Consider the following 18,687-nt stretch of genomic DNA (forward strand, 5'->3'; position numbering starts at 1 on the left):
CTCGTATAGCCTCGCTGCTGAACGGGGCATTAAACTCAAAATCAACTCATTTAATGATGTTCTATGTAGAGAGAGCAGGTTCAACTAATATAGTAATATATTAATGGAAAGTGTGAAACTATATTTATGTCTGTAAACAATTTTGTTCGCCTCCGCTCACTCTCTCAGTTAATTCTGAAGTGACACTGTTGTTTTATGGAAAGCTCTCTGTTCTCGAGTAATAAAAATGTTTTTCTGAAATCTAAAAACACCCTCTTTTTTTCTCTCTCGAGTGTGCCCTATAATGCTAGGTTTGACGTCTAAAACACGTAGGTTTCAATTTTCTTCTCTATGAGTAGTTGTTTATGGTTTCTTTTCTGTTGATTTTTGTTTTCTTTTTAAGTAGTTGATTTATTTTTGTTTTCTTGTTTGTTGTTTTCTTTTCTGTATTTTACAGATAAAAAAAACGATTCTGTTGATTTATTCTTAAATTATTAACATACATATTTTTATTTTTTATTTTGCTTAACATTGTGAAATTGTAAGTACATAAGTAAGTATTAATTCGTTCGTTATTCAACGTTAATATACTCTTGGTCAGAAAAAAAAAGTGTCCTGTCCTTTAAATGCTGTATAGTACCGTTAACAAATTAGATCTGTATTTTTTCGGGGGGGGGGGACGATGTTGATAAATTACGTTTAAAGATAATAGTCAATATCACCAATATCTTCGTTGCATCAACAATACTGGTTATCTGATGAGATAGTAAGACTATTCATGGCTTTGGATTGATTATTTTATTAAAAAGAACTGACCAAAGCTTAAAATCCACTGTATTTTAAATTATAATATGTAATGGTTTTGGATATCTAACCGGAGATTTTCATTTGCGTTCAATAGGGTCTGAAGAAGGATATGCTAGATATCCGAAACCGTTACATATTATAATTTAAAATACAGTGGGTTTTAAGGTTTGGTCAGTTCTTTTTATTAAAATCTGACGAGATGTTTTGAAAAGTATAGCCGGAGATAATTGTTTTCATAATGTAAGTGTCAGGAGTTGTAAATGAATTCTTTTGGATTATTTCAATTTTTGCTAAGGTTTAGTCTTTGCAGTCCAGCTGTTTCAGTAGAATTGAGACGTTTCGGGTAGTAACTGTGAACTCAACAAAGATTTGCTTTGTAAACATCCATAATAATTGTCAATTTTAAAGTTATAATCGCTAAGGAGAACACGAATGTCTTCCTTGCCACAGCACAGTTTGATATTTCACTTGAACACCTCAGTGGTAGAGACCTGCACGGGCCGGGCTTGTGCGGGCCGACTCTGTTATTTCTGTGGGCCGGGCCGACACTAATTTCTCTTCAGGTCGGACCGGGCTGGGGCCGATTAATTGCTATTCTTTAATAATGATCGACTTTCGTTAAACGATAATTAGAATAAAGGCAAATATTGAAGAAGTGTGCCCGTGAAAAATGTTACAAAATGAAACTTTTAAAATTTATCGGGCCCGGGCCGGGCTTGGGCCAAGAATTTTTTTTAAAAAAGCTTATCGGGCCGGGCCGGGCCGAAAATCTCCAAAACTATTCGGCCCGGCAGGTCTCTACTCAGCGGGGGCCACGATGTCTGAATGGTAGAGCACTTTCCTCTGATGAGTGAGGTGCATGGTTCAATTCCCGGCTAAGTAACTTTGTGGTGGACAACTTCGTTTCCGTGAGTTTTCTCGGGTTACTATCGTTTCCTTTCACATTTACATTCCACCAATTCTTTCACCATCAGTCACTTGTCTTAATCATCCGTCTTTCTTAGTCTAAAGTGCTTAATAGTGCGACCTTAAGCTGAAATATTGCATGACAATTTCCGAGTTTAGATTGCACATAACTTTTTGTAGGGTTTGTCCTTACCATCCGAGATCGAACTCTAGACTCCTCACATTAGAGGTAAGCGTTCCACCATTAAATGTCTGTCTTCTACCTATTAGTTTTAATCTGTACTTAAGAGGCCTCATCCCGGCGAAATTAAAATACCGCTAATTTTACAGTAAATATGTGATATCTTTAAATAGATAAAAGATAATTTAAATATGGAACAAGAGCGCCCTAGACAATATTATTTTGCGTGAGGTACCGTTATTACAAGTCACCTAGTGGCTTTCCGTTTTCAGCTGTTTAGAAACGCGAAAATAAATGCTGATTTTCAAAATGGCTCGAAATCGAAAGCAGATAAGTGAGTCGTGATAACGGTATCTCATGCAAAATAATATTGTCTAGGCCGCTCTTGTTCCACATTTCGATTATCTTTTATCTATTTGAAGATATCACATAATGACTAAAATTAGCGTTATTTTAATTTCGCCGGGATGCGGCCTCTTAAATCGGGTTATAATACCCAGTATCTGACAACAGAATCTTGTTCATCTGAAAGAGTTGCTTGTGCCTCAGTTTGATCTCCTCCCTAGTACATATAGGTTTGATTCTTGAGAAACGCGAAAGACTTTACAATATAGTAATGAGAGTTTATTTTTTTTACTTCATTTGTAGGTAACCTTTGTTGCTATGTACAGTTAGGGATTAGCACGAGACAAGAATTGATTATGTGTCATAATAGTAATGACTCGTCTCGAAAAATGTATGTATTCCTATTGAATGAGTTATGTCTCATCTCGAAAAATGTATATGTTCCTGTTGGATTAGATGTCTCGTCTCGGAAAATTTAAAAATGTTCCTATTGAGTACGCTCTGTCTCGTCTCGAAAAATATATACGCTCCTATTGGCAGAGTTCTGTCTCGTCTCGAAAAATTCATATGTTCCTATTCGATGAGTTCTATCTCGTCTCGAAAAATGTGTATGTTCGTACTCTATGAGTTCTTTCTTGTCTCGAAATATTCATATTTTCCTATTGGATGAGTTGTGTCTCGTCTCGAAAAATGTATTTGTTTCTATTGAATGAGCTCTTTTTCGTCTCGAATCTCGGCACAAAAATTTTGTCTCGTGCTCAACTGTATTTCGTAGGATCTAGGGAAAGAAATTATTAAATCATTTAAGTCTAATAAGGAAAAAAAACAATCTTGTAAAATATATATATATATAATTTTTATTACAAATATATATATACTTTTTGAACATGTAATATTGAATCCACGGATATTCATTTCCAACAGTGTTTTCGCAAAAAAAAAAAAAAAAAGTTTTTTCATTCATATAAATAATTACCAGACTTTGTCTCACAAATTTCTCACAATAAGCAAAAAAACAACAATTTTTCAGGTTTGTTATTTAGATTGTACCACGGATACAGAAAAACTGGATGCAGAATTGATAAACTGAAGCTAAAATTTGCTAACACGGTTACAGAAAAGTTGTGTTGTTTTACCTTTTTCTTACTTTTTTCTGTTTTTTTTTCTCTCTTAGAGGTTTGCAAAATGTTTGCGCAGTTGTTTTCCAAAACTTTTTTTTTTCATATTTTTCACAAAGCTTTTTTTAAATAATAATATCGATTTGTTTGTATATATGCCAAGACGCTATTACTAATGCCGTAATGTATCTACGTGACACCGAAGAAGTTTTCAGTACCACCTAAACTACAGAACAAATGTTATGATTAATTAAAGAAATCTTTGCTTTCATTGGAACACTGTGTATATTAAAAATTAAAAAAAAATAACTTTATTAAATAGTCCGTAACAACATATCGGAGATCACAACACTGAATTATCTTCACCATTACAACACAACATTCAGTTTACCTGTTATCCATGGATTTGACAGAAAAATATTGTTCGCATACATATGTATGTTTTCTTTCTACACAAACCCACACAAATAAATGGAGAAAAAAACAACACAATTAATAATTAATGCAACTGTAAATTTCCAGGCTATTTTTCTCAGGAGATCGTTTTCTGGTTAAACTACTTTTTTTAAAAAAAGATCATTGGACAGATTTTGAAGAAATCACATATTTACGTTTTAACAAAGTTAAACAAACAAAAAATGGATACGAATTGTGGAAAAAAATTTTAAAAGGAAATTTTATAAATTATTACGTACAGTATTTTTTACCGTTTATAAATAGATAATAAAAGTTTAAAATATTATTAGACCTGATATACAGAGCGGTCCAAATGTCTTGCCATCCCTGTAACAGTATTGGAAACGTATGTGAAAAAGTTGTAATTCTGCACATTTTGTAGCAGCGGCGTATATTGTTACGAGAAATCTGGGTTGCGATGCGGAGCCTTTTGATATCATCCTATTTCTTTAACGGCCCTGTTAATCAGAATTTGTACCTCACCTTATTAAGGGAGTGGTTTGTTCCACAGTTCCAGATGTTATATATTAATGTGAATGGTTTTAACAAGATGATGCACCACTCCCATTGTGCTATTGCTGTCAAGGAATACCTGAATGGATATGGCAAGGATCATAATTTCCGTGCTTCGAAATGATATTCCTCTCAGAAGTCCAGATCTCGCGTTTTGTTACGAAAAATTTCTGTGGAATGATATCAAGGGACGTGTTTTCCAAGAGTGATACTACATAACTCAACACTTGAGACAGCCTTTGCAACAATTATCAAGGTAACGCTTCAAGTATCACATAAGACAGGATGCTGCATATTTTTTTTTAAAACCACGAAATGACTGTTCATTTCAGATATTCTGGGTATGTGACAGTGACAGTGATCAAGTAAATCCGGTACATGTGCCTGGTACTATTTTGAGCAACAAAAATGACTGTCTTCATTACAGACTTTCTGGATATGTGACAGTGACAGTGATCAAGTAAATCCGGTACATGTGAAATGAAATGAAATCTTAAAGTTTTACGTCCTACGATTATGCCGGTTAGGCTAAAGAAGACGGTGATAATGAGAAATGAATGAAATCGTGGAATAAAGAAAGTGGAAGGATACGGGAGAAACCCGGGAAAACCCATGCAGACGGTGTTTGCCCACTACAAAGTTCATTGGCGCGAGCTGAGATCGAACCAAGGACCCCATACATCAGAGGTGAACGCTCTATCACTGAGCCACCGCGGTCCCTCCGGTACATGTGGATGGTACTATTTTGAGCCACGAAAATGATTGTGTTCATTACAGACCTGCTGGATATGTGACAGTGAGAGTGATCAATTAAATCCGGTGAATGTGCCTGGAATCATTCTACACCTTACTACAAGGATGACAAGATATTTGGACCAGAGTGTAGATAATAAGTCATTACGAAGAAAGGAAAAAAAGATCCGTATTAAAATATAGACACAAATAACTAGATTCAACATACAATACAAATTAACTGCAATTATATAAAAGTTACACATACATTATACTTTATAGTTCACAAAAAAGACTAGATCAGGTACTTTAGATACCTGTATAAATTGTGTATACCTGCTGGTATGTAAATATATTTATAATATATTTTATAATATTATTTTTTCTTTTAATTCATCTTTTTAATTACTATGTAACATTTCATATAAAAAAAAGACATTACATAAAATTATTTGAATAATATTAATAATAAAAAATATTTACAAATAATATACAACATGAGAATCTTTCACGTTTTTTTCTATTATAATAATAATAATAATAATAAACGAGAAAAACACACTGGTTTACTTGGTTTCATTTTTTTTAAGCTTAAAAATAATAACTTTGGTTCAATCTGTATAAAGCTGATATACAATAAAACAAAATTGTCTGAGGGAAAAGAAAAGAAAATCTCAAAAGAGACACACATTCGTGGAATAACATAATGTTCCAACAGTTTTTTTTTTCTTTTGTGGAGTTACAAAATTGTATTAAAGATTTTTTTTTTTTTTTAGAAATATTTCATATAAGGCACTACAATAATAAGGCTCCTGAATTTCAAATTAGGGGAATCTCTTAATTATTTGTTGAATGCTCTGGGCACCCATGTATATAAGAGGACAGGGGAGGGGCAGGGCAGCCTCCCCTGTAGGTTACTGTAAGTTATGCTAACGGGGTAGTAAGGATAGGGATGCGCACGAGACAAGATTTGTGCCTGTCTCGTCTCGAAAATGTACTGTAAAAGTGATGTCTCGACTCGAAAAATGTATATTTCACTATTGGAAGAGTCGTGTCTCGACTCGAATTTTGTGAGGAAAATCCTGTCTCGACTCGTCTCGTGCGCATCCCTAATTAAGGACACAAAACAATTCCCATTTAAATTTGTTGAACTCCGAAATATTATTGTATGAATGATTGCAAACAGTGGCGTACGTAGAATTTTGTCAAGGATGGGAAAATTTAAGTTCTCAATTTCATTTCCTTTAAGGGAAAGCGTAATATTTGTATATGCGAGGGAGGATCAGAAAGTAAGGTTACAGGACCGATATTTCTGGAGTTTTTTTAATACATGAAGTTGGCAACTATGCAGAGTTTCAGCCATGCGCCATCTACGGCGTTAGTTGTAAGTAAACACAAATGGCGATTGGTTTGGAAGACTGATCCTGAGAAGTCCGGTCAGTTATTCGATTTCTGTGGGCGAAACATGTAACCGCGGCTAAAATTCACGGACAGCTGGTAGAGCTTTACGGAGAGATTTAATTTGACGTCAGCAAAATTGTGATTGTAATGTCGCAGAATTGTGTCGAAAGTTTGCGGCTGGTAGAGGAAAACGTCACTGACAAAGAGCGCAGCGGCCGACGCACCCGCCAGATTTGAACAGAGCTCGCGTGGAAGAGCAGATTGAGGACAACAGGAGGATCGACTGCAGGAAGCTACTTTCACCTGTTTGCGCAATTGGAGAAGCACTTAGGAGTCCGTCGCTTTGCTTCCGACGAGGAGGTGAAACACTTCGTGACAACGTAACTGAGTACGCAGGGACAGGATTTTTACCAGGAGGGAATCTTCAAACTCATCCCACGATGCGACAGGTGCCTCGGCCGATATAGAAACTACGTCGAAAAGTAACCTAATGTATGTACTTTCTGTTGGCTGTATTGGTTGTATGAAATAATATGTTTACGTTTCACTGCAGGCTTTGTAAACTTACTTTCCGATCACTTCCCGTATAAAAATAGACAAATTTATTTTTTTAAAAAAATCTTACTCAAGGGGATTTAAATCTCCGTAAACCCTTTCTTCCATACACCACTGGTACCACATCTAACTTGTCTTGACTGTAATACTTATCGTCGCATGAGAACCAGAGAAACGTAACTCCATTTTCGTAGATTTACAGACGAGAAGACAAAAATATTATTTTCTTAGAAAGATGTGTTTTTAATAAGATGGTAATTGAGCTACATTACAACAGATGATCGACAAAGAGAACAGACGGCGTTACGTTCCATTTACAACCAATGGGGCTTTCAAAATTATGTCCAAACATGAAGAAAACGAAAACCACATTTTTGGAGTTACGTTCCTCTCGCTCTCATGCGACGTTATTTAGTATACGGTAAGGCACACAATATTTTTTTAAAAATAACTTTCCATAAACGTTTCTCCAAATAACGAAATCAATAACCATGCTACGTTTGGAACATTACATCTTATAGCTGTACCCAAGAAAATATGTCTAACCTATCTCGTTTCGTAATATCTGCACGTAACTTTTCGTTTTAAGAGAAAAAGAAAAATAATCAAAAATTGTAAATTATTATCTGAGATCATTCAATAAATGCAAACATTTTTATACGTAGCATCAACTACGTAATACAACTTAAAATCATTTTTTTTTTCTTAGAAAAAGATCTTTCTTTTTCTAACTTATTACTTTTAAAAATCTTGTCATTAACATGTTTATAATTAAAATTAATGATAAACTGGACACTGAAAAATTGACAAATACATTTAAAAAGAGATAAATACACACTTAATAGATTGAGATCATTAAATTTGAGGTAACTTAATGCTTTTTTATTTTTTACCTTAATCACCTACCTTGTTCTTATAATAATTATTACAGCATTCTTTTACCTGTAATTATTTTTTTTCTTTCGTTTTCGTTCCCTACAAATATCTACATCACTGGTTTCTAAGTTTTCTGTACAAGTGATCAGCAGGCCCATATCCACAAGGGGACACGGAGGACCGGACCCCCATAAATTAGCATGGTAGGCTTGCAAATGAATTATAATATGGTTGGATGGGGTCCCCCCTAACTTCTACCAGCCTCCCTTACATTTTTGGGCTGGCTACAGGCCTGGTGATCAACCGCTCTATGTATGTATTAAAAATAGATCTACCCTGAAGAACAGTCGAGGTATATCTGACAGTTTAAACTATAATAATAGATATATATTTATATACAACATGATATTTTAAATTATTGGGCACAATTGTATTTTAAATTAATAGAGCCTCTAATTTACAGTCTATGTAAGGCTTTTTAAAAAAGGAGAGATAGAAAAAATATTTTACAAAGTTGTTATCCAAGTAATTTCAACACCATATCCAAAAAATTTCTTTAAATACTACGGTAAATTTTCTTAAGAAATTCGTCATGGAACATGGCTTACATGAGTACTATACACTGTTTTAAGTGTACTTAAATAAGTCTTTAAGAAAAAAAAACGAGAAGCATTTTATAAATTAATCTTAAGCTTGGTTGCCATGCTGCGAGAATCTTGTAGCTGTCATTAAAAAAATCTTGCATCTTCATTTTTCTATTTACTGGTTACACACTTAAAACTTTCTGAAAGCAAAAAAGAAATCTCCACCGATGCAACACTGCACTCCAGTGGACAAATAGTGAAGCGCTTCCCCTCTCCTTCCAAAAGAATTCGTTGTTTCGGAAGCGGCAAAACTTTTTTTTTTTATGTCAGTGGGAGGGCGATAGCAGGTAGCAAGCAAGACGATTCAGAGAATTGAACGTGGTTTGACTCCTCGCAAGATGAAAAAAAAAAATTGTTCCATGTCCCTTTCAAGGCTATGTTTACATGGAGAAATATTGAAGGGTTGTAAGATTTTTTTTTTTTTTTTTAATGGCAGATACAAGATTCTTGGAGAATGGCAACCTAGCTTTAGTGTCAATACTGGGAAAGAGATAGTTTTGTCTTTTGATAGAGAAGATTTTAGAATATGAAGATTAAATCGCAAAAAACAGCACCACGTATTTGAATAACATATTACAGAATATTACTGTTGTCACCAGGAGTAAAAGTTCGCCGTTCCCCGACTTCCAAAATATCTATGGCGTCCCTCCATTTCCTAAAGAATTACAATGGGCAAAGATAGACACGGGAGACGGGGTGACGTCATGCGTCCCCCTGCCTCTTCAGACCCACTTTTTTTACCCCCTAGTTATTACCATAATTAAACAGACCGCACACTTACGCTGCCAAAGAATAATGTAATACCTAATGACTGAAGCTGTCCACTTATCGCATGGACAAGTGTTATTTTCAGAAGTGGACATCTTGAATGTCTGTCGGTGTCTCTGGCTGCCCATTCTCTCCATCCAACGCCGAGGTCTGATGCTTTGTGGTAGGCACTGACGACAATTTTGAAGATGACACCGTTTGCTGTTCTTGTTGCTGTAAAGTTGCCATCTCCGTGGCTACCAGACATTCGATGCGTTTCACGACGTATTCCACTTGGCTAGGATCCACTTCTGTCATCGCACACACTTCCACAATAGCTTCAGAGGCGTAGGGCAGATTCAGTCCTCGGACGGCGGAGCTGATGCTGGCTGTTGCAAGTAATGACGGCAGGCTTTGGATGAAGTCTGGTTCTGGAAAGACACAAATTAAGAAATGATTAATAGATTAATATATAGTGTATATAAAATAATAGCAAATACTTTTATATATGTTTCTTTATCTAGGTTATCGCAAACACAAAACGGCTAAGAAACCATGGCTTACAAAATAGATATTGCAGAAAATGAGGGAAAGGAAGACGTGGAAATAGAAGATACAGAAGAGGACAGAAAGATGTACAGAAAATTAAACGATGAATTACGAAGAGAAACAGAGGACACACAAGAATTAGAAGGAGTTGGGAAATATGAGGAAATGTACAAGGAAGGGAAAACTATGGAGCTTCGGAGATATTAAGGGATATTCTGATGGCAGTAGAAAATAAGAATGGGAAGGTAGTCAGCGAGCGAAGGAAGTCTTAGGAAGATGAAAGGAATATGCTGAGAACTTATATAAGAGTGGGGATAGATCATGTGGCTTAGATGCTGAAGTAAAAAATGAAGTAAGCGAAGATTATAAAAGATTTTGTACTCTTCGGGATGGCTTTGAAAAACCTATATCTGAGATTAAGAATGGAAAGGAAACTGGGATAGATAATATACCAATCGAATTCATTAAGAATATGGGAGACAAGGTCAAGAAAGAATTATTCCGACTCTGCAATAAAATATATAAAGCAGAAGAGCAGCGAAAAGACTTCCTGACGACGATCACCATACCGATGGCTAAGAAACCGAATCCAAAGAGATGTGAAGATTATAGAACTATTAGCCTCATATACAGCAAAAATTTTGCTTCGAATTCTAAACAAAAGTTTGTAGGGAAAAGTAAATCCAAAAAGTTGAGGAGAAATAATTTAGGATCAGGAGAGGTAATAGCACAAGAGATTGAATTGCATTATCAAGTGTGATCGGAGAAAAGTGTAGAAAAAAAGGAAAGGTGTATGTTGTATGCATTGATATAGAGAAGGCCTTTGACAGATTGATTGGGAATCATTGTTGGGTGTTCTAAAGAAGTTTGGATTGGAATGGAAAGATCGAAGACTCATAAGAAACTTATATATGAACCAACAACTAAGTGTTGGAATAGGTGAGAAAATAACAGAGAAGAGTGCAATTGTAAGGGGAGTTGGACAAGGATTCTGTCTTTCACATACATTATTTAATATCTACCTAGAAGAGATAGTGAATAAAAGCCTACATAATCAAGACGGTACTTCCGTAGAAGGTAGAATGATGATATGGCACTTGTAGCGGAATATGGAGAGAAAAATCAATAATATGTTAGAAAACTTAAGGAAGAGCTGTGAAGAATATGGGATGAAAATAAATGTTGGAAAGACAAAAGCCATGGTGATTAGTATGAAGTGGTGGCTGTCAAATATAGAAATAGGAGGGGAGAAAATAGAACAGGTGACTAGTTTCCGATAGTGATGATATGAAGTGTGAACGTGAAATAAAAACAACAATAGGAATGGCGAAAGCCTTTAGGAGGAAGAAAATACTATTTTGTGGGACCTTGAATAAAGAGTTGAGAAAAAGACTACAAAATGTTTCGTGTGAATTATTGTACTGTATGGGACGGAAATATGGACATTACACAAAAGATAAAAAATGACTGGAAGCTTGGAAATGTGGATATGAAGAAGAATGGAGAGAGTTAGTTGTGTCGAACGGAAAACGAATGAGAGGGTTTAGCAGAAACGCTATAAATTGATAAAGTAATTACCAGTATACAAACACAATGAAAAGTATCTATCGAATTTTAAATATACACAAGTCATTACACAAATGTACTCCAACAATAAATATGATTTAAATGTTGTTATACCACACCGTCCGTGGACCTCTGGTGAAATGAAAAGAAATTTTTTAGTTTAACGTTCTACAGGATGGTCCAAAAGTAGATATACACCCCCTGCATTGATCAAGTATAACATTCTATCTTATAGGTTTATTTGCTTCGGCTGTTCCGAGCTTAAGATAAAAGTAAAAAGACATTAGGAACAAATAATAAAGTAACTAAGTCTATCTGATCGATAGCAATAAGAAATGATATAAAAAGCAATGAGTTGATCAGCACGGAACTGTATACCTACTTCTTGGCCACCCTGCATGATTATGACCTTTAGGCTAAAAGAGACAGATGACTGTGAAATTAAAATGTTTGTGTTTTCTCACCGGGAATCGAACTCATGTCCTCCAAAGGTAACCTCTTGTGACGCGAAAAGATTCTAATAACTTATAAATGAAATTCAGAAAAAAAAATCTGGGTTTAAATTTTGTAGATAAATTTTCAACCTGACAAGAAATAAAATTAAGACGAGAGCATGAAAAAATAAGCATTTTACAAAATCGAGACGAGACCAGAGCTTATCTGGTGGGTAACAATAGCAACCAGTTGTAAACATTCAACATTCGAACGTTGTCTCACAAAATATAACTGATATAACTTACGTATTTTACAACTAAATGTTTTATGTAAGACAGTTACTCATCTCTTTAAAGTGCTTACAAAATCATAGCAGGAAATAAGATTCCCACACTTGTGTGTTGTTGGGAATATTTTTCTAGGCCGTCGTCCCCGTTTCACGTATTCACTTTTATATAGACGAAAACTTGTGTTTACATCTGAAAGTTTAAATCCCAGCGACTGACAAAAGGAACCGGGGGCCTTCGCGTAACAAAGAGCTGTTCCTTTCTTTGGGTCCCTGAAGCGTTTTCGAACACCTGCGCCACGCCAACACAAGAGATAGGTACACATACAAGACAGAGTAAGAGGAGAAGGAGAGAGAGGGGAATTCCGGCTTGGTCTTTTAAAAATGGCTGCCTCCTCAAGGCTAACCACGTGACAGCTGTGATCCACAGACAACGTTGCATTTTTTTCTCAGAACAGTTATTTAACTTCTAGATTTCTTTTTTAAATTTAAAAGAACGTATTTCTTCTTTTTCTTGAAGCTTCATTTACAGTATGTTCTGCAAATTCCCTTTTACTGTCAATAAAGTCTACTGAATTCATTTGTTTTATCCTGCAAAATACTGGGGTGTGTATAACCTAAACCACAATTTAAATGTATATTGTAAATTTATTTTACTAGACCGATGGACGGGGCTTAATGTAAATTCTCCTGCTAGTCTCTCAGTTTCCAAAAACATTATTGATAATTTTTAATGTTGTATTGTGGCGAGTGGTGTGTTACTCACGAGACGAGACATTTCTCGTCTCGTCTCGTCTCATTTTCAAATTCCAAACAATACGAGAAATATAATAATTCTTGAACCTGGTGACACAGCAAATGAAATTAAAATCTTTGAGTTTTACGTCCTACGGTTATGCCAGCTAGGCTAAACGACACGGTTATGTTGAGAAACGAATGAAATGGTGGGATGATGAAAATGGGAGAACCCTGAAGAAAGCCACGCATACGGTGTTTGTCCACCACAAAAAGCTCACTTGGCCTGAGCTGGGATCGATCCCTACCATTGAGCCACCGCGATCCCCGTGTAAAACCAATCTGGAGATCTTGGAGATCTGCAACACTGTTTTAGTGTTACTTGATGCATAGTGTAAAAATTGTACGATTTGATAAATTAATTGTACGAACACAACGAAAAACATTTATCAATGTTTAAAGATATACGCACACAAAGGGCATTAGTTAGATATTAAATCGTGCCCAATGCTTTTAATATATCATTTCTTCATTTTAGTGCATTTTCTAAATCACTTTTTATATATATATATATAATAAAATATTTTAACTTTTAATGTGTTTGTGATGTGCTTCTAGCTTCACAGTGAGAAACAAATCTAATTCACAAAACACCCCCTGGATGTTATACTGCACATGCCAACAACAAAGCAATTTTGGTTGCATAAAGAACAGGATGTGTAGTTTACTAGAGAGACTTGGAATTCATATTTAACAGTAAAACGTTACACTAGAGCGAAAAATTTGTGAAAATATTGTATTGTCGTGAAAGTGAAATTAAATATTTTAATTTAACGTCCAACCCTGTTAAGTTAAGGGAGACGATGATTAATGCAAGTGAAAGATAATGGAATAATTTGTAGAATGAGAATGTGGGAGGAAACAGGAGTACAATGAAAAAACCCACGGAGACAAACTGAGAAATACCCAACAAAAATTATTGTAAATACATACGAGCATTAAAAATATTGTATATACGCATAGTACACAAATTCTTTTATATATAGGGTGGTTCATTTGTAAAGATAATAGTAAATATCTCAGAAAATGCCAAAGGTAAAGAAGGGAAATTTAGCACCAAGAAATTATATGAAGGAAGACAACGTCCCAGATACTTTGTAACATCATCGGATGAACAGTGTTGCCAACCCAATATAAAGTTATGTTATTTCAATTCAACTTTACGTATTTCAATTCAACAGATCAAACGAAAATTTAAAATATTACATTTACTATTCAATGTTGCAAACTAAGGATGTTATAGTATCACAAACATCCAGAGTTTGGAAAGTTCTATCACGCGTACAGCACAATAAAGATAGACAAAATAATGCACATCGAAAGTACCTTGGCGTTTCATACCATAGTAATGGTATGACTTGTTTCGAATAAATAGGAAAAAAGTTACAAGGGCATCAAATTTTCATTTTTTTAGAAAAGGTTTGTTTAAAAAAATACTTAAATAAGTATAACATCTAATTACTTGTATCGTTTGCAATTGGCAAACAGATCAGCACCACTTCGCCGTTTACAGCGCTTCGATATCTCAAACCGTTCCGGAGATAAGCATTGGTAAACTTGCAACACCACAGAAAATGTGGCATATTTGTGGAAAATATTTTTAAAAAATGATTGTTGTTCACTTTTTCTTTTACAGAATTACAGTAATAGCTTTCAGTAGCTGTAATTACAACTAATTCTCGAAATTACATAATTTAAGCAATGTTACGGTTTTCTGAGATATTTACCCTTACTACTACCATAGTAAATGGAGCACCTTCTATAAGTTATCAACAAATTGGATATTTTGAGAATTTAGGGAAAGGGGGGAGGAATTTGCTAACTCAAATCTAAGAATTCTCAAAAGGGTAACTTCTTTCTTTTTATAACTCGTATTTTTTGCAACCACAAAGGCGGTGTTAAATTAGTGACCCACAAAGAAACGTAGACCACACTTCAAGATGATGCGAAAACACATGAAGAACAACGTACAGGAGAACAAAAAAAGACAACAGTAATTTTCCCATTCCCTGTTATGTTAGTGTTGTGCGTAGATTTTCGTTCTAATAAGATTTTTCTTGGAAGGTTATTAAAGTTCCGTTGAAAGGCAATACTTCTGCTGGATTCTTGTGGCCTCAGCCCTAACATAAATCATTAGATATCCAGGGCGTAAAGACGAAAAAGACATTCACTGCGTTTTAACGTTTCAAGGAAGGAAAACTTCTGTCATAAAATTCTCGTTTGCTTCGCGGACACAAAACCATCTTTTAAAGCATGAAACTTTTTTTAACCGACTACTAACAAGCCTTGATTCTGTGACATCTGAAAGCAAAAGATTAACCCCAAAATAATAGTGTTGACCTCCAAAATTTCAAAGATTATGTAGTACACTGCCACTGTTTTAGTGTTATTTTTTTAACTCCATTCTTTGAAACTACAGTATATGATTCAAACTTCTAAAATCAAAATCATATATTGCTTTCTAAACGTTGGGGAACAGGGTGGCCCAGTGGTAGAGTGCTTACGTCTAGAGCGTGAATCCCTGGTTTGATCCCCGCTCAAGTAAGTTTGTGGTGGATAAAATCGTGTCTGTGGGTTTTCTCGGGGTACTCCCACTTTCTCATTCCACTAAATCTTCTATCAGCATTCGCTTAATTTAAGAATTTTAAAAAGGAAATATGTATAGTTGTATGGTTACCAAACGTCAACATTTATCTATTCGTCTAGGGTTCCCTGAACCTGAAAGCAAAAGCCACGCATATTTTCAATGATGTCCACTCTACTTGAAATTTCTGGCGGTTCTCGCAAGGAGGGAAGTGAAGAAAATACATATCATGTTCCACTCTGAGCTTGAGTCTGAAATCAGAAATTGATTACCGGTATTTTTAATAACCTTTCTTGGGTCTATAACGTTATAGGCAGACCGACGAAGTAGAGATGGTAATTTTGCAAGTATAGCTCATTCAGGTTGAAGCTCTCTGTTCTCAATGGAGTTTGAGCTTGCACTAGCTACATCTCGAGCTCATAAGGGCTCAGGGGCTCAAGATGACTTAAAGTCAAACTATAAAAATGAAATGAAAATTTTCAGTTTTACGTCCCACTGTTATGTAGGTTAGGCTAAAGGAGACGGTGATGATGAGAGATGAATGAAATGGTGAAGTGAAGAAAGTGGGAAAAAACGGGAGAACCCCGGGAAAACCCATGCACACAGTGTTTGTCCACCAGAAAGTTCACTTGGTGGGAGCAGGGTTTGAACCCCGGACTCCAAACACCAGAGGTGAACGCTCTACCACTGAGCCACCGCAGCCCCCACAAACTTTAATGTGGGTCAATTACTGAATGAGCTCAAGCCCGAACGAAATGAAATCTTTCAGTTTTACGTCTCACGTTTATGCCGGCTAGGCTAAAAGAGACGGTGATGATAAGGAATGAATGCAATGGTGGAATGAATAAAGTGGGAGGAAACGGGAGAAAACCGAGAAAACCCATGAACACGGTGTTTGTCCACCACAAAGCCCACTCACTTGACGCGAGTTGGGATCGAACCAGGAACCCAACGCACCAGAGATGAACGCTCTATCACTGAAGCCACCGTGCACCTCAAGCCCGAACGAGCCCGGACTCTCGAAGTTGGACACCTCTGAAAAGGACACATAAATTTCATGTACGTGACGTCACTACTTTGAAAATAAGTGTGGGAGAATACATACATACAAACATACATACCTATGCTACATATTTCATTCATATACATATACACTATATCTATGCATTCCCTGTCTGAAACACCCCTCACCATTGAAAAATTGTAGAGATAAGCAACAGAATTACCATAACAATATCAGAAAATAAATAAGAGTCTCATTCTTATAACTCAGTACGCAAAAAATCTTTTTTTTTTTTTTTTTTTTTTTTCGGGAGCTGCATTGTTGAGCGAACGAGTTTCTGCGCTATTTACAAAACTAGAGCAGAGTTCTACACCAAGTGAATGGGTAATTGCAATTCTGTCTTTCTCTCGCATCCCGGATGATGAATGCTTCTCAAAACATCCCTTCATCAGCCCTTGTGGGCGTACGAGGGAAACCCAGCACATCCGGTCAACGCAAACCATTCGATCCTTCTTGTTAACGGGACAAGATGCGACAGAACCAGCTTTCATGGATTTCTCTATCTAAATGATTCGCCGAGCTTCATTTGTATAAAGGAATACATACATATTATATGTATAAAAATGATAGTGCGTATGGAGATTGTATGTTCCCATCCCGATACAGGTTTGGTGAGGGCCTAGAGCGTGAGAATGGGAGAAGAAGTTGGGTCTCTTCACGGCTCTTGCAAAGTGTTTCTTTCAACTCCTTTTCTATTCGCTTTCTTTCTTCACATCTTAAAACTACCTGCCTACCCAGTTTGGTCCCTTAGTATAGTAAATAGTACGGGAAAATTCATTAGTTGAAAAAAAAAGTGCCGAATACACTGTGTGTACAATTATTTGTTGAATCGACTACTCTTCTTGCGTTTTACTGAAGCGCATAAGCAATCTTGTCTGAGAAGCAATTTTAATTTTTTCGTTTCCTTTGTCTATCTTTCCTTCTCTCTCTCTCTCTCTCTCTGTCTCTCTCTCTCTCTCTATTTATCCATTTCTCACCATTCAATTCCTGTATACTGACTGGTCAATGCCTAGATAGAACTTCTTAAGTTTTACCTACAGACATGAAATTTTCACAGTTTATAAGGGTTTTAGAAGGAAGGGTTTCTACAAATTTCACCTGGAAAGGATGAAATGGGAGGGCTGTTGCAATTATTTATAATATGTCTGTATCTCGACATGTAATTTGGTTATTAGGACTTTTCATTTAAAATAATTAAACTAATGTTTCAGCCAGTGTTGCCAGATTTACCTACAAGTAGTTGATTAGCCAATTTTTTAAAGCGCTCTAGCTACCAAAATTTCAAATAGGGCGACACGCTACTTTTTGGGCTAAAGCTCTTAAAACTGCGTTATTTTATTATTATTATTATTTTCATATATAAAATCAAAAAAACGTTGTTAGTTCTATACAATACAACAAAAGTTTTGTTTATTCAGTATTCTATTTGCAATGAAAAATAATTTTACTAAAACCAACATTTCTATAATAGTTCAGTTCTTATTTTAAGTATCTTTTAATCTTCATATCTGGTAACATTGGACTTTTGTTGAGTTTGCTCTGTTGCAGCATTATTAACCATGTTACTATCTTAGTTAATGCCTAGGCTTGGTAGTTGAACGGAACTGAGTGAATGTGAACATTGCATATTTACTTGCATTACATCATTACCCATATTAAGAGACCCCATCACGACGAAATTAAAATACCGCTAATTTTACAGTAATTATGTGATATCTTCAAATAGATAAAAGATAATCGAAATGTGGAACAAGATTGCCCTAGACAATATTATTTTACACGAGATACCGTTATTATGACTCACTTATCTGCTTTCGATTTCCAGCCATTTTAGAAAATCGGTTTTTATTTTCGCGTTTCTAAATGGCTGGAAACGGAAAGCCACTAGGTGACTTGTGATAACGGTATCTCATGTAAAATAGTATTGTCTAGGGCGATCTTGTTCCACATCTCGATTATCTTTTATCTATTTGAAGATATCAGATAATTACTCTAAAATTAGCGGTAGTTTAATTTAAAAAGTGATTCGGGCTCATTATCACACGAGCTTGGGCCGGGCCCGGGCTGAAAGTTCCGGCCCGTGCAGGCCTCTATCATATAGCCACGAAAGACCTAGCTTAAAGAGTACTGGTACACGGTGTGTGGCATC

The 18,687-nt window shown here is 35.7% G+C and overlaps 1 protein-coding gene across 1 annotated transcript in view; it reads right to left on the reverse strand.

Annotated features, from left to right (window-relative positions):
- Positions 1-3,631: 3,631 nt before the first annotated feature.
- Positions 3,632-18,687, reverse strand: part of LOC145669503 (G1/S-specific cyclin-D2-like) — an 82,680-nt gene continuing 67,624 nt past the window's right edge. Inside the window, exon 4 of the mRNA XM_081737684.1 lies at positions 3,632-9,691. Coding sequence (XP_081593810.1) covers positions 9,363-9,691 — 329 coding nt within the window. The 3' untranslated portion in view covers positions 3,632-9,362. The remainder of the gene's footprint in view (positions 9,692-18,687) is intronic.

The sequence above is a fragment of the Thermobia domestica genome, chromosome 14 (genome assembly GCF_964235325.1).
Source record: "Thermobia domestica chromosome 14, izTheDome1.hap1.1, whole genome shotgun sequence".
NCBI classification, from domain to species: Eukaryota; Metazoa; Arthropoda; class Insecta; order Zygentoma; family Lepismatidae; genus Thermobia; species Thermobia domestica.